Raw genomic sequence first — 25,867 nt, 5'->3', positions numbered from 1 at the left:
TGAAACCACTATTTTTCCAGTCCAGTGTCTCTAAGTTATTTATTTATTCCTTTAGTTGAGTCTTAATCTGATCCAGTTGTAATATCTCATAATCCTACAGCCTAGACTAAATCATAAATGTAATCCCTATCAACCACCTCTTATGTACCACAAAGCAGAGCAAATACAACTACAATGAAAACTTCCATTTAGAACAACACAGAGAGAGGGGAGGAAATCATGCAATATGTATCATTTGCTGCTGGACAGAGGTAATGAAGCAAAGTAGTGAATGAATCACTGAGTCTCATGAGCATCATTTGGTTGACTTGGCAGTGGTGAGAATTCTATTGTCGACTAATGTGGCTCTCTGGTATTGCCTGCTGAAATCATTCCTATCACCAAGGGAATACATATAAGGACATTAGAGTAGACAACCCATTTGGGAAGGAAGGGTATATTTCATTTGCAATTCACTTGTTAACTGTATGGGGGTATAAAAATGGCCTGAAGCCATCTAAGGAATTGGGCTCTTCTGTCCCATTGATTTCTGTGCATCACAGGCCTGTTATATAGTTTGGTTTTTGCTGGTGCTACAATTCGAATAACACCATAGTCACCTATGAGTTTCACTTTATGGCAACATCCTAAAACCAAACAACAAAGACTTTATCAGGTCAGCATGGTTATTGAGTTAAAGAGCCAAGGCTGGGCTATACTGATAAATTTTCTGTTCATTAGTCGCAACTTTGAGGACCACATATTCCTAGTGCGCTCTGTTTGACAAACTTTGTTTCAGGACAGTATGGGTGCAGAAACTGTCTGAGCTGGCCGAGAACTCTTCTTTCTCTTCTAGAATAGCACCCTACCCGCAAACTGAATTCCAGGCCAGTGTAGTTTGCAATGGCAGCGTCATCCTGTTTGTCAGGAAAGTGAGTGTGAGGCCCAGTGGTGTGGCTCAGGGTATCAGGTATCCCACATCCTCCATTAATTCCTCCCTGTTGTAGTTGACAGGATCTCCCATTTTCTCAGTCAGTACTTCAATGTTACACAGAGAAAATGAAGCAAGTCTGAGAACTTGACTTCTCTGCACTTTTGTCTATCTTGATTTGGACCTCAGCATTATTAGTTCCCAACTCCTCTTTTTTTCCTGCTCACATTCAGGAAAATCTTTTATTTTTTATTTTTTTAATTTTTTTTACAGGGTTGCTTAAAGATAAAAGCAACCACTTTTTTTTTTTTAAGATTTATTTATTCATGAGAGACACAGAAAGAGAGGCAGAGACAGGCAGAGGGAGGAGAAGCAGGCTCCATGCAAAGAGCCTGATGTGGGACTTGATCCGGGGAATCAGGGATCAGGCCCTGAGCCAAAGGCAGACAGACATTCAACCGCTGAGCTACCCAGGCGTTCCATATGCAGGAAAATCTTGATGGGTGCATGCAAATTTTTTGTTGTACCTTATTGAAGTTACTCAGGAAAAATCAGCATAATCTGATTTATCAGTCTGAGTATAATCAGGAGAAAAATCACATAGTAATTTGACCAGAGAAAGTTAAAAAAAAAAAGATTTTATTTATTAATTTGACAGAGAGAGAGAAAGTGCAAGCACACAAGAAAGGGGAGGGGCGGAGGGAGAGGGATCAGCAGACTCTCTCTGCTGAGTGGAGAGCCACATTCCATTGTGGGGCTTGATCTCAGGACCCTAAGATCATGACCTGAGCTGAAGGCAGATGCTTAACCAGCTCAGCCACCCAGATGCCCCATCCAGAGCAAGTTTAATATAAAGTTTTTAAAACTCTAATAAGGGATTGGTATAATAAGTAAAGAGGAGGCTAAAGAATATAGGCTTCAATGCTTACTTTAGCAGCACATGTACTAAAATTAGAACCATACAGAGAAGATTGGCATGGCCCCTGAACAAGGATGACACGCAAATTCACGAAGCATTCCATATTAAAAAAAAAAAATTAAAAGAGACTTGAGTGCCCAAAGAAGGGCCCTTCCACCAGTAGGATGGAGATCCTGACCTTGCTGGAGAGGACGCAGCCGTGGTTCACTGGATGGCAGAGAAGTCTCTATGGTATCATGCTGGGGGAACTTGCTGGAAATACATCCTCTAGGATGCAAGGGAAAGCTGTTTACAGAGATGTGTCTCATGGAGTCATTTTGTTATAAAACCAACCAGGGGGACTTTGGAGCAAGCTGCTATCTGCTGGGTGCTGCTGGCCACTGCACACTGTGCGCTGACCCTGTGCACTATGGCGAAGCAAGCACATCAGAAATGAGAAACAATACCCCTTTCCTCCTGCAATTTCTCTCTAGTGCCATCTGTTGGAAAAATCTAGTATAGTGCCAGCTGGCAAAGGAAAAGTACTTAAGGGCCCAGATCTATTTTCACACAACAAGCAAAAAGAATACATTTGGAACTTAAGAATTAATAGACTGATAACTGGCAGACTGACCCATTGACATTTTGCTACTAAGTTTTCTAAAGCTTTACCCTTCACAACCACATGCCTGCCTTAAGCCCAAGAAACTTAAGGATATAGCGTTGGCCATTGCTTTATAACTTAGACAATCTTAAATTTCTAACTCTACCTGCAGGAATCTACTGCCTCAACTCCCACTGAGCCACAGCTCAGCTAGTTCTGCATTTTCTCTGATGATCTGAAACAATGATCCCACTTCTGGTATTGATGTCTATTATCACTTGGAACTCTATGGTGGTCACATTACAGAACCCAACTTGAACTAGGTGATGGGGGAAATGCATTTTAAGGGTGCAGAAATATTGAATGGAATCCATATTAATCAAGTTTCTTTGCATTACAAGTGATAGAAATCCAAATATTAAAATGTCTTAAGCAATAAATAAAATTTTCTAGTTCACATAATTCCAGTGGTAAAGCTGAGATGAGGCGTGTTTGAAACCAGAGACTCAAAAGATATCATTAGGATTGAGTTTTTCACTTCCTCTTGGCTCTGCTTTTCTTGAATTCACTTTAGCCTCAGGCATACTTCCCTCATAGTGGTCTCCAAGTACGAAATTATTTGAGTTTAGGGTTCTCAGTTTAAAAAACAACATTAACAGCATAACCAACAACAAAAACAAAAACTGCCTTCTTGTCTTAAGCGTTCCATCAAAACACCTATAAGTGATACAAACCCAGATTGCTGACTCAAAACAATAAATATCTAAGAGAATGTACAACCACTACAAATAGGGGAAAAAAGAATCAAACAAAGCTGTGTGCCTTAAACTTTATCCCAAGTCTGGAGAGAGACCTGTAGGTAGAAAAAATAGCAACAGGGAGGAGAGTTGTTTGGTCTCTATATTTAAATACTTTATTTTTGAAATCTCAAGAATTTTACCAGTGAGATGATACTTCTTCCCTAAATTTCACTGACAATTATAATTTTCCAAACTGGGTGGTGTAGAATTATATATACACCATGGTATTTGGTTTACCCACATACTAATTTTGTTTGTTTGTTTGTTTGTTGTGGTAAAAAAACATATAACATAAAATTTACCATTTTGACCATTTTAAGTGCATAGCTTACTAATGTTAACCATAAGCACCTTGTTATGCAATGGGTCTCCAGAACTTTTTCATCTTTTAAAACTGAAGCTCTATATCCACTGACCAATAACACCCCCTTCCTCTTGCACCTGACAACCACCATTCCATTTTGTTTCCAATAGTTTTACTAGATGATTAAAAATTTTTTATAACAAAATTATTATTTCTCTCTTTAAGATAGTTTTCAAACCAACATGCCTCAAAACTGAATATTTGGAGAACATACTTTTGAAATACTATCAAAGGACAGTGTGAGTTTACTTATAAGATTTTGACCTTCTGGGGATCCCTGGGTGGCTCAGTGGTTTGGCGCCTGCCTTTGGCCCAGGGCGGGATCCTGGAGTCCCGGGATCAAGTCCCGCATCGGGCCCCCAGCATGGAGCCTGCTTCTCCCTCTGCCTGTGTCTCTGCCTCTCTCTTTCTCTATGTCTATCATGAATGAATGAATGAATGAATGAATAAATACATCTAAAAAACAAAAAGATTTTGACCTTCTTAAGGCACTTGGGTGGCTCAGTCAGTTGGGCAGCTGCCTTCGAATTGGGTCATGATCTCAGGGTCCTGGATTTGAGCCTCACATCGGGCTCCCCACTCACAGGGTGTCTGCTTCTCCCTCTCCCTCTGCCTCCTCTCCCTTTCTCATACTCTCTCTCTCTCTCTCTCTCGAATAAATAAGTAAATTCTTAAAAAAATATTTTGATCTTCTTGCATACATTATTAAGAATGTATCAAAGGGACAATGTGAAATGCACTTAGAGGTATATTAAAAAATATCTAGTATATCAAATTCCTCATGATGGGATTAGTGCCTCATAAGAGTGTTCTAGCTCATGTAAGGACACAGCAAGAAGGTGGCTATCAGCAAGCCAGGAGCAGAGCTCTCACTAGAAACCAAACGCTAGTGGAACGTGATGTTGGACTTTCCAGCCTCCAAAACTATGAATAAATTTCTGTTAAACCACCCAGTATAAGGTATTCTATTATGACAGCTCTAGCAGACTAAGACACTTGTATTGAGTTTATAGTGGGGCTTTGTGAAGATAAAGTCAATATCATTCTCTGCCCTTAAGGAGATTCCAGTCTCCTGAGCATTAGGCACATAAACAAAGAAATAGAATAGCTGTAGCAATGAAAGTGTGGTGGAGGGATAGTAATGATATAAAGGAGAGTGTCATTGACTCTACTTGGATCGCTCAAAAAAGTCTTTTCAGAGAAATCATGGAATTTATTTTAGGCTAAGGAAAAAGTATACAAAATCACAGAGGCAGGAAACAATATAATGTATTGGGGCTAAAAGGTCTAGAACAATGATAAAATATTTCTTAAGAGCTTGAAAATAAAAAAAAAAATAAAAAGAGCTTGAAAATAGTGAATAGGATTGCTCTTTGGGAGTTAAACTAAAACTAACCATAGATGACAGAGTTTAAGTGTGATTATTTAGATATAATCTTCTTCCCAGGCTGACCTGACAGTAAACTGAATGATGTATTAACATACTGAATGACAGTGTCAATCAAAAGGTTACGTTTTAAAAATTACTGGACTTGGGGCACTTGGCTGGCTCAGTCAATAGATCATGTGACTCTTGATCTCTGGGTTGTGAGTTTGAGCCCCATGTCAGGCATAGAGATTACTTAAAAAAACAAAAACAAAAACAAAACAAAACAACAAAAAAGGAGGCCTTTGAAAAAGCAAAAATAAAAAATAGTGAGCTCTAATTTATACCCTCTCTTTTTTTGTTAGTATGGATGGCAGTGCAATAATTACGATCCTGCATAGAGGTTCCATTCTGGATTAGAGTGCCAGGAAATATTTCCAGAAGTACAATTATTAGGTCAAGAGGTAAGGTACCATTACCAAACTGCTTTGGAATGTATAAATTATACCACCACCATCACCACAGTGTGCCAGTTCTACTACATCTTTCTTGTGTGAAAAACTATCAGTTGAGAAATTTTGCCAATACTGATTCAAAAATTTATTGAGAGATCACACAATGCCAGATATTGTGTCAAGAGAGAAAAAAATGGTATCATTATGGTGTTCAAGTTAATATCTCAGATAACTGGTAACATTTGCATGCTTTTTACATATGTGCTTTCCAATATTTCTTCATTTTTAACTATATATTTACCTTCATTGCATATTTATCGTTATGGTTGAATGTTATCTCCCAGAATTCAGGTCAAAGTCCTAACTCCCAATGTGATACTATTTGGAGTTATTACTTTGAGAAGTAAAGAGGTTTAGATGAATTTATAAGAGTGGATCTCCCCATGATGGGATTAATACTCATAAAACAAGAAAAAAAGAAAGGAGGGGCACCTAGTTGGCTCATTCATGCCTTTGGCTCAAGTCATGATCTCAGGGTCCTGGGGTGGAAATATGCATCCGGCTCCCTGCTCAGCAGAGAGTCTGCTTCTCCTTCTCCCTCGAGCCACCATCTCCGCCAGGTTGTGTGCTCTCTGTCAAATAAATAAATAAAATCTTTAAAAAAAAAAAAAAAAAGGATGGGATCCCAGCATTGCTCAGTGATTTAGCATCTCCCTTTGGCCCAGAGCGTGATGCTGGGGTCCCAAGATCGAGTCCCACATTGGGCTCCCGGCATGGAGCCTGCGTCTCCCTCTGCCTGTGTCTCTGCCTGCCTCTCTCTCTCTCTCTCCCTGTGTCTTTCATGAATGAATAAAAAAAAAAAATCTTTTAAAACAAAAATAAAAAAATAAATAAATGAAAGAAAGAAAGAAAGAAAGAAAGAAAGAAAGAAAGAAAGAAAGAAAGAGAGAACGGAGCTTGCTCTGTCTCTGCTATACAGAGCTGGCTGTCTACAGCACAGGAATAGGGGCCTCACCAAGAACTGAATCTACTGACACCTTGATCTTGAACCTCCCAGCCTCCAGAGCTGTGAGAAATAAATGTCTGTTGTGTAAGTAACCCAGTCCATAGTATTTTGTTATAACAGCCTGAGCTGAGTCACTCACCTATTGAGATATTTTTACTAATTATACTGCTTTGTTACATAAAGACTTTCAGCATATTACTAGTTTTAATACTTTTTTATCATTCTTAAGATCTTTATATAATCAAAACATGTTTTTACATATCTTTATATAATCAATAACTATAATGGTTGATAAGAGAGCAGAAATATTTACTAAGTAGCTACCATGTGCCATTGTTTTATTTTTTATTTTTATTTTTTTTTAATATTTTATTTATTTATTAATGAGAGACACAGGGAGAGAGAGAAAGAGAGAGGCGGAGACATAGGCAGAGGGAGAAGCAGGTTCCATGCAGGGAGCCTGATGTGGGACTCGATCCTGGGACTCCAGGATCACGCCCTGGGCCGAAGGCAGGCGCCAAACCGCTGAGCCACCCAAGGATCCCCTGTGCCATTGTTTTAGATGTTGTTTTAAAATGGACATTAAGATGTTGGTTAACTTAGTGGTGTCTACCCGCACTCAAAGAATTTACATTCTAGAGAGGAGAGACACTCAATAAAAATGAAAATAAATATGCAGGCTAATTGCAAATTCTAGTAACAGTTAAGAAGAAACTACAATAGGCTAATGGCAAAATGGGGAAGAGTCTTTGGCTAGAATTATGAGGAAAGATTATGACATGGAACTGTTGAATGATTTAAGAGGACAGACATGCCAAACTCTGGGGGAAGAGCTTTCAAACAGAAAAAATAGAAAGTACCAAAGCACAGGGACCATTACAACCTTGGTGTGTTTAGTAAAACTACAGACCAATGTGGCTGAAATGTATGGATCAAAGGCAAGAGTGGGATGAGATGAAATTGGAGAGATAGGCAGGGGCCAGATCATGAAAGTCTTTTGAAGAGAATGGGAAGGCATTTGGATTTTATTCTGGTAACAAGGGGAAGCCTTAGGAGCATTTTAGTAGTGAGGAAGGAAAGAGGCATATTCAGGTTTATGCTTTTGAAGATCCCTCTGACTGCTATTTGGATAATGGACCTAATGTCAAGTAGAGACAGGGAAGCCTGTCTACTGCAGGGATCCAAGCAAACGAGGATGGGTTTGATTAAAACTGTAATCACAGAGATGGTGAGAAATGGATGGATCTGATTACATTTTGACAACTTGCTGATATATTCATTAGAATTCAGACATTCTAATTCTGTCCATCTGGGGAGGGCCCAGAAAAACACAGTAACAAGTAACCCAAGTGGTTCTGATGAAAGTACACAGTAAGTTATGGAGAAAATACATGTATAAGGGACTGAGAACACACTTGGCTTTTTTTTTTTTTAATGAAAAGGAAAAAGTGACTCAAAGACAAAATTATTGTTTTATGTTTGAGAAACTCAAAGATCTTTCATTTGGTGAAATGATCCCAAACTTTGAGTAAAATTAAGCAAAATATTACAATGGCAAAATGAATATGAGCTCCTGTCTCTAATAAGCTAGTCTCTTTTTGGCTTTTTGCCTCTCCTGGCTTGAATTCATGACCCCCAAGATCATGCTTTACCAACTGAACCAGCCAGGTGTCCCTCCACACGTGTTTTTAATCCCTTTTTCCTGTGGACCTCCTGGTCTCTGCCAGCCCTTCCTGGCTTTCTACTTCCATGGTTGGCATTACTATTTTATTCCACCATCCAATTCTCTTCTACCCAGAAGATTGCATTTCCCTCTATGCCTTGAAATTACATATGGCCATGACTTGCCTTGGCAAATGAAATGTGAATGGAAATGCCCTGTGTAACCAAATCTCCAGCCCACTGTGGTATGGAGTGACTGGGGAAGCACATGGTAATATACAAGTGCCCCGAGACCAAAACGATCTGGGATTCTGAGGCTGGAGAACAGGGGGGAGAATAGCCAGGATCCACAATTGACTTTGTGTGAGCACTGGGGTTTGGGGTTGTTTGTAATTGCAGCATGACCTAATCTATCTTGACCAATCTCTCCCCGTGGTTCACCTTCACTGGGCTCTCATATGGCTGCTTTGCAGCAATGATTAGCCTTAATCAAGACCCATATGTAGCCTTCTCTGAAACCTCCATGATTAAAATACCAGATGGTTTTCTAGTTATAAGGTAGAAATTTAAATATTTCTTAGGGGATCCCTGAGTGGCTCAGGGGTTTAGGGCCTGCCTTTGGCCTGGGGCGTGATCCTGGAGTCCCGGGATCAAGTCCCACATTGGGCTCTCTACATGGAGCCTGCTTCTCCCTCTGCCCATGTCTCTGCCTCTCCCTCTCTGTGTCTCTCATTAATAAATAAAATCCTTAAAAATAAATAAATATTTCTTAGCCTCAAGAATCTCAAACATGCATGTCCTTCTGCAATATTTTGTCTTATCTTCAGTAAAGATGATCTAGGGGATAGAGGTAAGTCTTCTTAACCCATTCTGGGTTGCCTCTTTTACTTTCAGTAAACAGTCATCAGAGGTCATGTCCATAACACCGGAGTTCTGGCCTGTACCTCTTCTTGTGAAAAATCCAAAAAGCTTTCATATGTTTGAACATATTCTGATCTGGGGTACATTTGATAGCTATTGCCACCCAAAATTTCATATGCACTTAACCAGGAGTTGGATTTATAGAGTCCATTTACATCTTATCTTTTAAATTTCAATGAAGCCCCTTGGAAACAGAACAAGTACTAACTCGATGATGCTTAGCACTACCCTGGCCTAAATCTGGGTTTCTAAACCTTAGCATTATTGACATTTGGGCAGGGTAATTCTTTGCTGTGGAGAGTTAGTCTATGCATTATAGATGTTGAACAGCATCCATGGCCTCTACCCACATCCCTGCCAATAGCACACCCCAGTTATGACAACCAAAAATGTATCTAGACATTGCCAATGTCCTCTGGGAGGCAAAATTGCCCCCAGGTGAGAACTACTGGCCTAAAATGAGGTATATGTTTGTGATAGATATTGCCAAATGATAACAATTTAAAAAGCTAATCAAATTTGTAAAAAAATTATCAAGATTCATATTTAAGAACAGACACAGTAGACATTTTAATGAAAGCAATGGTCCTGCCATTCTTTATTTCTAACAATAATACATATTTACAGAAGGAAAAGAATTGTACATTTAAAATTCTAATCATACAGATTTGTTGTTGCAATTGAATAATAAAAGAACAAATCTCTTAGTGACTTTTTAAAACAACTTCAGTGTTTAAAGATACAAATGATAATATCATAAACTTGCAATAACTGGAGTAAGCTCACTTCAAAATGAAAGATACCTAGCACCAGTAAAAGAAATGAAGCAACATCACTGGAGACAGGATCTCTTAGGAGTTCTGATCTGAAGCTCTGTTCATCACAGATTCATAATCCAATTTTTCAACCTACGTTTTAGAAACTTGGGTGAAAAAGTATATGAAGGAAAATCTCCATAGCTTTTTGCTGGGTTAGAAGATGTTAGTTTTTAAAGAATAACATGTCGATCAGTTTTTTTCCTTATAAGGCCTTGGAAAAAATGCCTCTGGAGGCACTATAAAGAAAGTGAATGTAACTTTTTTGTTAGTAGTCAACAGCTTCAAATATTGTTTTTCATCCTGCTCCCCCCCCCCATTTTATTAAGAAATAATTGACATAGATCAGTATATAAGGTTTAAGGTGTACAGTATGATGGTTTGATTAATGATTTTCATTTTTTGAAACAATTAATTATAAATTCCTTTTTAGAAAGGTTAAAGGCACAGTGAAACAACGAATATTTGCACTTAATCATTTTAGAACTCAAAATAATTCAGAAAGCAAACTAATTCAGGTGGCCAGCACCTCATTTGTCCTGTAGGTGGCAAAACTATCCTAAGAGGAACCCAGGAACAGGCTGTATAATTGCTGCACTGAAGTTAATGGTGGTAGATGACTTTTTAAAGCTTTTCTTAAAATCTAGGTTTTAATATTTTGAAGTTTTTTCAGGTTCAAGTTTTACAGATTTAAAGATGCCTTTTATGTTGCTCTGAACTAACAAAGATTTATTTTCTGGACAGAAAAGATTTATTTTCTGGAACTTCGGTACTAATGCTCAGAAATATATTGTTTTATTTTTTAGAGACTAGATTTTCAGCCTGATTATCTCTGAAAAATTCCTCTCTTTTTACATTTGTTGTCCAGCGGGTTTTGCTTTATCAGATGATCTATCCAAATTGCAGGACAAGAGCTTGTGAAACTAAATATCTGTTCTTACTTGTCTGCAGCCATGAAAAGCAAGCTTGAAGCCTATATCTAAAAGGGAGGGAATAGGCCCTCTAGATTTTGGCTGGTTTTTACATTTTTCTAATTACCTCACAGTAGATAGCAGAATAGTAAGCAAGCCTTTAAAGAAGGAATGGACCTTTTATTATAAAAAAAAATGGGGGGCACCATGATTATGACTACGTTTATGTGTAAGGAACAAAGTTTATAAATGATGACAATTAGAAAGCTAACTACAGCCAAATAGTTTATCCTCAATTGTTATCACTACTCTTCATAGCTTCCTTTGCTTGCTTACAATACAGAGACGTCATTCTACATCCTGGATTCGTCATTGAAGAGCCAGATATGAAAAATAGGACCATCAGATAACTACTAGTGGTAAGCACTGAATACACAGTTATTTGAAGAAGTAAGACTAAATGGAGAATAGAAGGGAGAGAGTATAATATGTTACACCAATATGTTCTGCAAATGCTGCCAAAGTATGACTTTTAAAAATAGAGAATGGGAAGAGCAACTGAAAAGGTTTTAATTGTTTCAGTTATCATACTGGTGGTGGTTGTATTAGCATTGTTATTCTGAGGCTGCTGCATGTGTAAGGTAAATAAAGGAAATGAATAACTGTGGGATATTCTAACTCTATCATGCCCCATGTCCTTGAAAACCAGGATTCTCAGTATAGAAAAAGGAAATATAGTTGTAGTAGAAAGGATTAAGTAAAAGCTAGTACTCAATTTAACTTTGAAGTTTCACAATAAACTCACAAAGTGTTTTATCTTAGAAAAAATAGGGATTTCCTAGCTTTCTCCTAGAATCAATGGCCAATCCAATAGCAATGAGCATTCTTTGAACCTTAATTATGGTTTTGAAATATTATTTCTCACTGAAAGTAACCAGGCTTCCTAGAGAAATGGCTCATTCTAGGTCTGGGGCATGAAGCTTCTAAGTTGAGCCTGGAATATCTTGTCTTCCAAGATAGCAAAGAAGCTAATAAAGACAGCTCATGTAGCGTCAAAATGATTCAGAGAAAACTTGATGAGGCACCCAATGGCCAAAGATGGGACAATTTGAACTCCAATAAGGTAATATTTGAATTGGTTGAAGCCTATCAAATACGTTTGAATCCATGAGTTCGTAACACTGAAAAAAGAAGTGATCTCTGGAAGGTAACAGGAATCAAGTTTATTATCTTGAAAATCAGTAAATGAAGGGAAAATACAAATAATTACTTTCCCTTTCCTATACAAACTTTTTTTTTCCTATACAAACTTAACCACTGGTTAATAACCAAATAGTAGATGTGAGGAAACATTTCTTTATAAAAATGTTCCAGCTAATAAATGAAAGAGAAATGATAGAATATCCTCCAACTCACAATAAATCAATGGATCCAGACAATAAATATCAATTTCAGCTGACATCACAGAAAGAGAGAACCAGACACAGTGTACCCTCTGATGAAAGAACACACCATGACCTACAGTCTTGCCAAATAGGATTGAACCTGAGTGTATTCAAACATCTGGATCCATGTGTCAATATCCAGAGGAAAGAGGAACATGCTGAGTTGCACCATGAGTATGCAATCAGCAAAATACAGATTGTGGGAAACTCTATAGGTCATAAGATCAAGTTCTTCAGGAAACTCCAAGGAAAAGAAAAGGAGAACTTATGGATTAAAAAGATGTAAAAGACATAGCCAATAAAACAATTTTAAATGGATAAGATTGAAATATAGTGTGTAGAGATACACACTTGGGTAATAAAGAAATGCAAGGAAGTGATTACAATGGCTATCACTGTAGTGGTTACTTCTGTGGAGTTTGAGAAGATGGTTGATAACTGCAACTGGACACACAGAAGACAGAATGGCTGGCAGAATTCTAAAACAGTGTTTCCTTAGAATGATGTAAAAAGCTACATTTTGTTTGGTTTAAAGTATTTATATTTTACGTTTTTTCTAAAGAATAAAAGTAAAAAAAAAAAATCAAAGCCCTTAGGGTTTTCCACTAAAAATTATAGATGTGAACACTTCTACTATAAATATCAGCCGAAGGTTCTTAAGAAATTGCCTATATTATAGAAATATTTCTAAATGATAAGCTACAAATATTTGAAAAATATAATATTAAATTCTTATTGTGCATAGTTACAAAAAGTCAAAGAATTAAGTATACATTCCTAACACAAAATTTATTTTGTTACAGTATTATGTTTTATAATTTGGTTAAGTGGACTTTGTTGACCTGCAAAATTTTCCTCTCCTACTCCAATAGAAGGCTACTCATATTATTTTATTAGAGATTAGATAAGCACTAGAACAGAATATCTGTACTTGGTTTCACTCTCCATCTTTTTATATAGAACAAAGATTAATTATCTTGCCCAATCATGACAGTAGTTACTAATATATAGCATTACACACAGTATCATCCAATTTGCAAAAAAAGATCCTTCACCCACATATCCTGCCTTATGTTCTCTTCCACATATTAATGGCTGATAGAGGCTTTTTTTTTGTTGTTAAGTGTCTAAAAAACTCAAGAATGTAAAACAGATTTAAGCCATCAAAATGAAAGCAGTCTTAAAATGCAATATAATTATAAACATGGACAAACATATAACTGTGTGGTACATTTTTGCCCACTGAACATTGATGATTTCCCTCCAATTGTTCAAGCAGCATCTGAACACATGGTGCAACTGTACGGTCTCCTTCCCTTTCCTTTTAATAAAATTATGTGGTGTTTGAGTGATTCACATATTCCAGAAGTGACCGGTCTAAGACCCTTCGGATAAGAGCTTCCTCAATTATATTAAAATCCTACAACAAAGAAAAATAGTTAGAAACATACAATCAGAGATGATAGTTTTCAGCACCTGGAGGATAAGAGTCAAGGCAATGCCTCATTCTGCAGGAAAATAGAGTCCTGAATTTAGTGACCTGTCCAAGTTTCCACAAAAACTGTCATAAACCCCAGGACTTTTGTTTGGGGCTAGTGCATTTTCCACTTCATTTTGCTACCTAGTAATTAACTAGTTTTGTTATTATTATTATCACAGTCTTGATTTGGAATTTAAATTAGTAATTTTTAGTCAACATTATAAATCATGGTCAGGGTGCCATGTTCCAAATAAACATGTAATATGGAGTAAAGTTAAGACATTCTCCTAGAATTCACCAATCCCAGTAGTAATACTAAATCTCTATTTCTGAAAAATATGTTGAGTGCAAAACTCTTCTTTTTCCTTGCCTCCCTATGGTCAAAATGGCTTTCAAAACATTAGGTCAGCACATGCTGTAAATTAAACAAAAACTATTAAGAGTCCTATTCTCTGCAATCCATCTCTTCTTCTGCAATAAATCAAAAAAAAGAAAGAAAGAAAAAGAAAAATCTATTGGAAATCCATTCTAAAACATAAGAACATAAAGGCAAATCAACAACATCCAAAGAAAAGCCATATAGTCTAGAGGAACACAAGATCTGGACTGAATCCTGGCTTTTTCCTAGGCAATTTATTAATCTTTAAGCTTCAGATGTTTCACAGCTCAGCGAGGATAGTAACACAATATTTACTTCACCAAAGTTGCTGTAAGGAATAACATGAGATAATACACTTAAAGTGCATAGTATAGTAGCTGGTAGCTTGGGAAACCAAAAAATCAAAACAAATAATACTGCTTCCACCTTACTTCCACATCCAAAAATACTGTTTTGAGTGGGTTGAAAGTGCTCTCATCAAAATAGCTTCCTCCTGACCAGCCCTGGATCATACTTTGGAGAATCTTGAGAAGGATGGGCTGAATATGAATAGCCAGAGGAGACACGAAATCAATTTGGTTTTAGAACATCTCATGGAGCTAAGGTAAAGAGGAAGCCCTATGTGTTGTAAGAAATGAGAACATATAGACCAGAACTAGCCTCTGTCAAAGGCCCTGGGTGCTTCAGAGGGCCAGGAAAGACATAATTTGAGCTCTGGAGCCTCTGTTTCAGTTCAATTCTTCAAGTGGTCCTAGCACTTCCGTTTACACTCTTCCCCATATCCAGCTGGCCAAACAGCCTTGCCCAAACTAGGCAAATCACTTTACATGCACTATCACCTTTAATCCTCACAAGAGCTTTCAGGAAGAAGTGTTTTTACTCTCCTCACTTAACAAATGAACAGACAGGCTCAGTGGTGAAATACTTTGCCCCTTGCCCATGGTCACAGAACTGTGACAGAGACAGAGCTGTTACTCAAACCCAGGTCAGAACCCAAGCTCCTTGTGTTGCATCTGGATAACCACAGTGGGCAGATCAGAAAGCAGGGAGCGCATTTTCAAGGAATGATCTTCAACAATTACTACATTTTATCTTGAAATTGCATGAAAAGACAGCGATCAAAATCATGTGAAAATTATATGCAAAGTAAAATTTAGCCCTTAACATTTCATATAGTAATAATAAAATACACTATTTCACAACATGGGTTTGAGGGATTTTCCTTCCATAACAGGCAACACCCCTTTGCTGAGAGGGACTCAGAAGATAACACATTACCCTCACATGGCAACACAGAGCAAAGTAGAACAAAGGCGACATTAACTTTTTGCTTATTATTCTCATTCCTGATCATGGGAAATACAGTCATAAGTTAGAACTATTCATACTACATCTAACTTCTCTTCTAAAAAAAATTCTCAGGATGGGGAAGGGAGATTTGGAGGAAGGGAGGGTCAGAAGATACATACTTCCACTTATAAATAAATACTGGGAATGTAATATACAACATGAAGACTATAGTTAACACTAATGTACGGTATATTTGAAAGCTGATAAGAGGGGGCAACTGGGTGGCTCAGTGATTGAGCGTCTGCCTTTGGTTCAGGTCGTGATCCTGGGGTCCTGGGATCGAGTCCCACATCGAGGTCCCTGCAGGGAGCCTGCTTCTCCCTCTGCCTATGTCTCTGCCTCTCTCTCTGTGTCTCTCATGAATAAATAAAAAAATTTTTAAAGCTGATGAGTAAGTAATTAAAATTTTAATAAAAGGGGGGGCAGCCCGGGTGGCTCAGTGGTTTAGCGCCGCCTTCCGCCTAGGGCCTGATCCTGGAGACCCGGGATCGAGTCCCATGTTGGGCTCCCAGAATGGAGCCTGCTTCTCCCTCTGCCTATGTCTCTGCCTCTCTCTCTCTCTCTCTCTCTCTCTCTCTGTCTTTCATGAATAAATAAATAAAAAATTTTTAAAAAGGTGATACGGGAATAAATCCTAAAAGTTCTCATCACAAGGAAAAAAAAATTGGGGGTATCTATTTGAGATGATGGATGTTAACTAAAATTATTGTGGTGATCATGTCACACTATGTAAGTCAAGTCACTAGACTGTATACCTTAAACCTACATAGTGCTACATTTCAATTATTTCTCAATAAAATGGAAAGAAAAAATTCTTAATTTTTTACATTGGCCATTAGTGGGTAGTTATTGATGGGTAGTTACTGATATATGGGGATTCATGGTACTATTTTGTCTGCTTTTGTATATGTTTATAACTTTTCATAATAAATTTTTTTCAGTTTACAAAAGTTCATAAACATGAGTTTTGTGTTTAATGGAATTTAAATAAAAAATGAGGCCTGTTTGTCTTACTACACTGATGATGCCATATCTGTTATTAGCAATTTAATGTACTGTAATAGCAACCAGATGCAGAACAAATTCTGAGCCATTTCATTACTGATGTGATTCTCATCTCAGCTACATAAATTTTCAACTTCATAAAAATTAAGACGATATCTACAGAGGGGACTAGAGTAGAAATTAAAATAATTTGAAAGTGAAATATAGTACCTTATACAATGACTAATTATCTAGATGAAAAAGAAAATAATTGTGTCTAAGGCAGATATAGTTTATGAACACTGTATTTTATAATTTTCTACATAATGCTAATACTTAGCTTAAGGTTTTTACACATTTTTTTCTGCTATCATTTTATTTGCTTGGATTTAAAAAGATAAGCTTAACACACACCACACAGAAACATAATGTAAAAGTAAAAAAATATACTTACTATGAAATCATCATAAAACAAAGTGTGGTTGACTTGCAAATGTCTTATTAAACTGCCACTAAAGCTGCCTGGATTCTCATTAGGTAGTAAACGGCAAAGTGGACAGAACTGGAAGTAAAGAAAATCAAGAGTTCAAGAAAGAATTTAAAATAACCAGTCTCACAATTTAAAAATTAATTAACCATTCAACAAAGTGAATTTTAACTTTATGAATCTATTGGCCATTCTTCAGCATAATGTTTTAAAACTGCATAAATATTAACAATACTAACCAAGTAAAATTGCATTTCTTTCTTCATATGCATTTCCTGTACTTAACAGTATAGCTATTTATTTCATATTTATCAATCTATTATTGCAGTTAGTAGGTGTATTATAATATACCTAATTAGTTGCCTCCCCCTTGAAATACTTAATGGCTTTAAAAAATACCCTTTTTCATTTTCAAGTATTCTTAAACTCATGAGAAATTACAAAGATAATGCAAGAGGTCCTACAATTCTATCATCCAACTTCCCCAATAGTAATATCTTATAAACTGCAGTACATTATCAAAACCAGGAAACTGGCAATTAACTAGACTACAAACCTTACTTGGATTTCACCAGCTTTTCCATGAACTCAGTTTTTGGGGTATATGTACCTAGTTCTGTGAAATTTTATTATGTGTATAGATTTAAAGATTTTATTTATTATTTTAGAAAGAGAGCATGTATGAGCAGAGGGCAGAGGGAGAGAAAGACTCTTAAGCAGACTCCACGCTGAGGGAAGAGCCTGATGCAGAGCTCCATCTCACAACCCTGAGATCATGACCTAAGCTGAAATCACAAGTTGGATGCTTAACCTACTGAGCCACTCAGGTCCCCCCACATGATAGATTTATGTAACCACAAACACAATCAAGGTACAGAACTGCTGTGTTGCTATAAAAGAACCCCTTTATGCTACCTCTTTGTCTTCTCTCCCTAAACCCTGGTATCCACTGATCTGTTCTCCACCTCTAAAATTTCAACATTTTGAAAATGTTATATAAATAGAACTATACAATATTTGATCTTTTGAGATTGGCTTTTTTCACTGAGCATAATGGCCCTGAGATTCATCCAGGTTGGTTTTTTTTTTAAAGATTTTATTTATTTATTCATGACGCACACAAATAGAGAGGCAGAGGCAGAGGGAGAAGCAGGCTCCCTGTGGGGAGCCTGATGTGGGACTTGATCCCAGGACTCTGGGATCACGCCCTGAGCAGAAGGCAGACGCTCAACCACTGAGCCACCCAGGTGTCCCTCATCCAGGTGGTTACATGCATCAAAAGTTCCTTTTTATTTATTGCTGAGTAGGACTCCACAGTATGGATATGCCAGTTTATCCATTTACTTTCTGAGGGACATTTGTTTTTTTGTTTTTGGCTGTTAGAAATAAAGATGCAATGAACATTGGTCTACAGATGTTTGCATAAACATGTTTTCATCTCTCTAGAATAAGTTTCCAGGAGTGTGACTGCTGAGTCATATGGTGAGTTTTAGGGTTAACTCTGTAAAAAAACTGCAAACTCTCTTCCAGAGTGGCTGTACCATTTTACATTCCCACCAGCAATTGAATTATAGCCAGCATTTGATACTGTCTCTTTTTTTTTTTTATTTCAGTCATTTTGATAGGCGTGCAGTGATATTTCATTATGGTTTTAATTTGCACATCCCTAACAGCTAGTATAAATGACTCTCTTTTTTTAAGATTTATTTATTTTAGAAAGAGAGAGAGAGAGAGTATGCATGCAAGCGAGCAGGGAAGGGGCAAAGGGAGAGAGAGAATCCTGAAGCAGGAGGTAGGGTTCCATCCCAGGACCCTGAGATCAAGACCTGAACCAAAGTCAGAAGCTTAATGGACTGAGCCACCCATGTGCCCTCTTTCTTTACCATATACTATTTTATTACTGCTTTATTACATTTTAACCTAGGGGTTTTTTTTTTAAGTTCTATTTCTTCACCATTCTCATTTTTTAAAATATGGTACTGAGTGCCAGGTACATATTAGGCATTAAATTAGGTGGTATTCTTATTTGATCCTCACAAGAACCTCATGAATTAATTATTATCCTATTTCTTTCATGAACTCAATTTCAGAAAGAAAAACAAAATTACCTTAAATTAATACCATTATAAGTATCAGAACTGGGATGAGGCCTCCTGATAAACCATTCAACATTCTTTTCATATTATAACAGTGCTTAATTTATCTGTTTGATTGATAACATCTTCCTTTAAATTTAAATGAGGTCTTAATGTAATTCTTATTTTTTTACGGAGTTCTCAGTTTCAGTATGTTCAATATCTATACATAGTGCTACTTCTGAATTTTGCTCTAATCCATCAATATATTTTGTAATAAAATGACATCATTTAAGTTATTACTGCTTTATGGTCATTCATGATTTTCTAATGCTGTAGCTATTTTGGTTATTTGGCAACACTGGCTATCCCAAGATAGCACTTAATCTACCCTGAGACCCCTATGTTGTAATGAGAACACAGCTGAGACCAAGACATTTTAACAAAAAAACCAACATTAGTTTTTTTTTGTGATGTGAGAGAAGGGAAACAAATTATGGAAATTTGCTCACTCAGTACTCTTTATTGTGCCTCTACTATGAGCTAGGCACCTGGAATACGGAAACCAATAAAGATACTGTTGTGGGGCAGCCCGGGTGGCTCAGTGGTTTAGCACCGCCTTCACCCCGGGGTTTGATCCTGGAGATCTGGGATCAAGTCCCACATCAGGCTCCCTGCATGGAGCCTGCTTCTCCCTCTGCCTATGTCTCTGCCTCTCTCTCTCTGTGTCTCTCATGAATAAATAAATAAATAAAATCTTAAAAAAAAAAAAAAGATACCGTTGTGTTGTGTGGCCTGTGAAGTCAGAGAGCCCTCAAATCCCAGCACCAGCTCTTATTAGCTGTGTGACTGACCTTCAGCACATGAATATCCCTCTTCTGTGAAGTGCAAATACCACCACCTAACTTGTAGAGTAGGTATGATGTTTAGAGATAATGTGCTCAATGTGCCAGGTACATACAAGGCATTTAAGAAACACCATATATTTCCTACTATTTGATCCTTGTTCTTGAAGAGTTGGAGTTTTGTGAGGGAAGAAACTCCATGTAGCCTGTTCACTCCAGCATTCCCAGTACCTGGAAAATAGTTTCCAACTTCATCTCTGCCTCTCATGGACTTAACCTTGGAAGTAATTAATCTTATCCTGCAAAATGAGAATTATTTCCGCTTTGCAGAGCTGTTTGTATATTTTTAAAAGATGTCACTTAACATTAGGAAGCTCAGTCATTATATTAGCTTGGTCCCTGGCACAAATACTAAATGGTTGCTATTGTTGTCTCATGAGCAGATACTTTTCAATACTGCACAGCAAGTGCTATACCCAAGATGTGACATTATTATATATTCAAGTGTTATACTCAGAAAGACAGTTCGAGACCTAAAAAAGGAATCATTAATTTTGCTCAGGTAATCAGGAAAGGCTTTAGCCAAGCTGCTGGTAACTGAAATTTGTCTGGAAGAATGAGCCAGCCGATGCCAAAGTGAGGAGCATCACAGGCAGAGAAATCAATTTGGGAAAAGTCAAGAAACCCTTAAAGGACAGGCCTGCTTAGGGAATGGGAAAAGCTTTGGAAAGGTGAAAGTAAGGCATGTTGGGGGAAGCAGCAGAAGATGAGTTTGGAAGGCTAAGTTGGAACCAGTTTTGCTCAATAGATTTTGAGCACCTATTGTGGTTTCTGTATGCCCCCCTGTCAAGAGTCAGAGGTACAGAGATGCTAAGCGCTGGCCTAACATTAAGGACCTTCAACATCTAGTGAAGGAGAAAGATACAAAAAACCTGGAACTTTAAGCAAAGTAGTTTTGGTTTTTAGTCTGATGTTAATAGGAGCTAGTGGAGACTTTTTGGTCTTCTGCCATACATAAAATTTAGTTGTGTAACTCAAGAGATTTCTTCCAGAAGGACAATGAAAAAGAACAGGTGAACATCTATACTATTCTCAAGATTTGTGTCTTATGTTGAGGGATCTAACCTGAGGGAAGAGAGGGTAAACACAGGAAGGAGAAAGAAGTGGTAAGAGACTGACTAATCATCACCAAGTACCTAGGTGTTCACCTAAACTCTCCCAAACGTTGTCAATTTGCTAACATCAGCTTATCCTTTATTATGAGCCTCAACTCAATGCTCCGAGGCCATGATACTCATATTAGGAATCAATCAATGCACAGTATACATTCAAAAGATGCTGGCCTCATCTCAGTATTGACTTTATCTGATGGTGAACTCTGCGGGTGAAAAACAGCCACCATATCAGAAGCTACCACTGACTTTAATCCTTCAGAGTATCTATTACAAGGGACACCCAGCTCTATCTGTGGTTTAGATTAACTTCCACAGCAACCATCTGATGGAAAGTGCCATTTGGGGAAGAAATTTAAAATTCCTGAATCCAAAAAAAGAGAAAAGAGACGTACACTGAAAATAATTGCAGGCAAATATGTAACCAAGATTAAGGTACCAGATTGCACATCTAATTTAGCAAGTCTATAAGCAAATTTAATAGAAATTTTTCTTTCTTCCAAAACATTTATGCACACATACTCCCACTGCCCCGTCGAGTCACAGATATTCTAAATACCCACAGAAATAAACCACTGTTGGGGCATGTGGCTCAGGCTTTAGTCACCACAGTTTATATTCCAAACCAATAAAAATCTTATCTCTTCCCTTAAGGAATAAATGTCAGGAGCAAGGCAGAAAATAAGAGACTACTGGCACCTTTGAAATTGGGTGAATGGAATTATGTTTTCCTTTAACATCTTTTTTTCATTTTTCATAATCACTATATCCTCCTATGCACAAGGCTCTCTGCCAACAGGTGGGCAGGCAACAAAGAAGTCAAGTTCCATGACTTCGTGAACCTGGTAACTTACAGGGAAAGACAGATGTGAAACAAAAACACAATTACAAATTGTAATAAATAGAAAGAAAGAAAGAAAGAAAGAAAGAAAGAAAGAAAGAAAGAAAGAAGAGGAGAGAAGCAAGAGCCGAAAGTAATTTGGATGTCAGGGAGGGCTTCCCTGAGGAAGTGAGATGCAAGCAGAGTTCTAAAGGATACTTTTATGAGCCAACCACTGAAAGAAAGGGCACTCTGGGCAGAGAGAAGAGCCAGAAAGTATGGCTCCTGCTGAAACATCTTTCCTTCACAGGACAAAATACCAAATTTTCCTCAAAAGTGGTCTCACAATTCAATCTGAAGCATGCTGCTTACATAATCGGCCTCCTCTGAGTTTGATATTCCATAGATACAAATCTTTAAAAAATAAAGCATGGCAGTCATGCCTAGGTGGCTTAGTTGGTTAAGCCTCCGATGCCTGGTTTCAGCTCAGGTCATGACCCTGAGATCCTGGGGTAGAGCTGGTGTTGGCTCTGAGCTCAGGGAGGACGTCTGCTTCTCTGCCTCTCCATCTGCCCCTCCCTCCTGCTTACACACACACACACACACACACACACTCTCTCTCTCCCCCCCCCCTCTTTTTTCAAATAAATAAATAAATCTTAAAAAAAAACAAAACGTGGTAGAATTATAATCACTATGTGACAAAAGGGAGCTGTTGGTTCTTAAAACTGCACGTAAGTCAAAATTCCTTGATGTCCTTAACCTACTACCCAAGTGTTGAGCAACTCAGAGAGAAAAGATTAGTTGCTCCTGGTTTGATGTCTGAATTATCTAATTTTATCTCAAAGGCAGAATCATTTGCTCAAATCTCTAACTGCCATGAAACTTCTTACATCAGATTAAGTCAGATGATGTCAATGATCTTATCTGTAAGCAAACTCAACAACCCAGCCCATCAAAGCACTAACTAATTCCTTGCTGACTTCCACACCAATCCAGAACCAGTCTTGGATTTAGGACTTCTCCCAGGGTGTTTTCACCTATGTCCCCCCATTAGGGATCCCCAGGCATGTGAATGCAAACCCCAGTTATGCCACAGTATCTACTTCCAGCCTTTTCATAACCAAAGTGTATATCCTGAATTCTAGGGGCTCTAGATCCTTCAGAGTGACATGTAGCTTGAGTTTCTACTCAAGCACAAAACATTAACAGGAACCCTAAACGTCTTCTGTTCTAGTGACCACTTCTAGACAGCCCTCGTATATTACAGAACCACAGATTTTGTGAACAATGTGCTCCTGCCTCAAGGTCACAATAGCATCCTGGTCTTTTGAAATTTACTAACACTTCCCCCACCTCTTCCAGCTTGGGTTCCCTAACTGTGAGAGTACATGGCTTCTTCAAAATCGCCACTAGCCTTGGTTTCATGTAGTTGCACAAGTGGTAGTAGCCCACCATTATCACCTGACTCATTTACTGCTACCCTGTGAAAAGGGCATCATTATCACCTCCATTTTACAAATGATGAAACAGAGGCAAAGACATTAGTGGAATTTGCTGAGATTGGCACCAAAGTCTATCTCCTCCAAAGCCTAGGCTTTTAACTATAAAATTCTACGGGCAATCTGATTCCACCATTCCTGGTTTATTTCTGCCCAACTTTCCTCAATGACTTCTATCACCTCTGAATCAAGGAAGACCTAGCTTCCACGAGCCACCTTCAATCTGATGGCCAAACTGAGCAGCACAGGGGCTAGATTTCGGCTGGAGCACGCACACAGTACCAATGGATAGACCTGCCCCAGATTGCTGCTGTAATAGAGCCCAAGACCATGGCCCAAAGCACCTGGTGTTCCTCCAGCCAGAGCAGCACCTGGATTCTAGTGGTTAGGGCTCAGGTTGCGTGGATAATGCCACGTTAGGGTTGCTAGAAGACAAAGAAGCACTTAGAAATCAGTATATGGTTGCTATTATTATGCCATCCTAACACTTTCTTCTAACAGCCTCTAGCTCCCGGGGACCTATCATAAAACAGCTCCATAGTCGGGTTCCTTCCACAGAGCAACTTGAGCAGTAAAAGCCCAGGATAATCTCCCCTGCTCTCCCAACACATACCAAGCCATTCCAAGAGCTAAAACCTCTAAACTATTAGGATCAATAGCAAATATCTTTGACTGTACTGTGTGGCTTTTCTTGTGAACTTGCTAGTAGAGCACAGGGGTTCACTATGTTCTGAAGCTAGACTATCATGTTCAGATTGTGGCTCAGCTACTTATCAGCTATGTGACCTTACAGGACATAGTTAACCCCCCTGAGCCTCAACTTATCATTTGTAAAATGGAGGTAATCACACCTATCTTCTAGGATTGTTGTGAGAACTATCCTTGTTTGTAAATTATCTATCTTTCTAATATAACTATGGTTCAATCTCATCACTTTTCAAGAGGATTTCACAGAAAAATAAGCCCCTTAAAACTAAAAAAAAAAAAAACCACAAAGCAAAACTCGTATCTATATAAATGACACACATACACTTATATGCCTGTGTATGTAGATGTACACAAGCACATACATATACACAGATATACACATATATATTTATAAAAATTAAACTAAGACAAAATTCAAAATAATCTTCAAGGTATCATTTTATTTCAGCAAAGCCTTTTATTTTAATTTTAAACTAAATGTACCCAATATTAACCAGGTTAAGGTGAAAGTGGTTTACCCCTAAATTGCTAACACAAATATAAACTGACTCAACCTTTTTGGAATGCATTTAGAAGTCTATTTCAAGAGCTATTAAAAAGTTTGTACTTTCTTGGTCCCAGAAAGATAAACCTAAGGAATTTCCTCTTAGGAAAAAATCCAATAGAGGGAAAAGTTCAAATGTACAGTATGAATTAAAATCTTAAAATTGGTTAACAAGTGTACAAAAATAGTAAAATGGCTAAGTAAATGAGGACGTACCCAGTACTGCCCTGCTTTCCCTCACAACTATATAAAAATGAAAATTATCAAAGCCACACAGAAAAGTAGGACAAAAATGCCAGGCTGAAAAGAAAAAAAAGGAAGCATCACAATGAACCCAGGAAATGATGAGCGATATATATACTTAATGTGTAAGCATATGGATAAATAGTCAAGACTATGAAATAAAAGACTGGATAAGACGAATAACTTTCCATGATGACCCTCTCTGCATTATTAAAAAATGTTTTTTACTTAGGACATGACCACAGTATACTAAAGTTGGATCTTAGCTGTGTATTTTTTATCTTCTTAGTTGATTATGCCCATAATTATCTGTGAGATATAATGTCAAATTTCATAAATGAGAGAATGACTGTGCATTAGTAATTCTTACCACTTTCAAATTAACACTTTCACATATTAAGTCACAGGATTAGCACAACCTTGACATAAACTATCCTTTATAATATATCTATAAATAGAAGCCTATTAAATGGATTTCTAGTGTATATTGAATTCAGACATTGCAGAAATATAGTAACGAAATTCCTTACCACAGATCTCCTTTCTGATCTGTGATGAGTGATACAGTGATCCAGCAAACTGTCTTCATCCAATTCCCTCTGACAAAACGGACATACACACCTGGAAATTGCATACAATACATAAATTACTAAAATTGTTGGCATTTAATAGAGATAAAAAATAGAATGTAGGTGGATCTAGTTTCCAGCCCTCATTCTTCCTGATTTAACATTATTTTTCCATCCTGATAATGGTCAGATATCTACGTTTTTTTCCTCATAAAAAAAGTAAGTATCCTCACAAGGGCACAGTAGAGAAACAGTTATAGTGAACATGAAGCCCTTTCTTCTCTTTGGGAGAGAAGTGCTGTCAGAGCGCCCATTAACTGAAAAACTGGGATCACATCACCCAGATGTCCCTGGGTTACTTTTTGTTTCTTTTTCTTCCTCCCATTCCTAATTCAGGTAACATAACTGGGTGTTATTTGTTCTCCAGCTCTACCATCATATGTGACTACAGGTGTATATAAGGAATATTTGTCCCTTACATGTATGCTGTCCACTACAGGAACTATTAGTCATATATGTCTACTGGCACTTTAAACCTGGCTATTGAAATTG

At 37.6% G+C, this 25,867-nt stretch overlaps 1 protein-coding gene and 1 non-coding gene across 3 annotated transcripts in view; one reads left to right on the top strand and one right to left on the bottom strand.

Moving 5' to 3' along the window:
- The first annotated feature begins 1,831 nt into the window (after window positions 1-1,831).
- On the top strand, window positions 1,832-1,938 carry LOC112918976 (U6 spliceosomal RNA). The gene has a single exon (XR_003234791.1). It is a non-coding gene; the product is annotated as a U6 spliceosomal RNA (small nuclear RNA).
- Window positions 1,939-9,554: 7,616 nt separating this feature from the next.
- RNF125 (ring finger protein 125) overlaps window positions 9,555-25,867 on the bottom strand; it is a 37,269-nt gene continuing 20,956 nt past the window's right edge. Inside the window, exons 4-6 of one of the 2 annotated variants that reach the window (XM_025996925.2) lie at window positions 25,277-25,367; window positions 16,805-16,912; window positions 9,555-13,577 (exon numbers count right to left, since the gene is read on the bottom strand). In XM_025996925.2, the coding sequence (XP_025852710.2) occupies window positions 13,491-13,577; window positions 16,805-16,912; window positions 25,277-25,367 (286 nt within the window). In that variant the 3' untranslated portion in view covers window positions 9,555-13,490. The remainder of the gene's footprint in view (window positions 13,578-16,804; window positions 16,913-25,276; window positions 25,368-25,867) is intronic. The other variant, XM_025996927.2, reaches the window with a different exon arrangement.

The sequence above is a fragment of the Vulpes vulpes genome, chromosome 13 (assembly GCF_048418805.1).
Source record: "Vulpes vulpes isolate BD-2025 chromosome 13, VulVul3, whole genome shotgun sequence".
Classification (NCBI taxonomy): domain Eukaryota; kingdom Metazoa; phylum Chordata; class Mammalia; order Carnivora; family Canidae; genus Vulpes; species Vulpes vulpes.
Note: the sequence above shows the minus strand (reverse complement) of the source record. Positions and strands in the feature narration are given on the sequence as shown.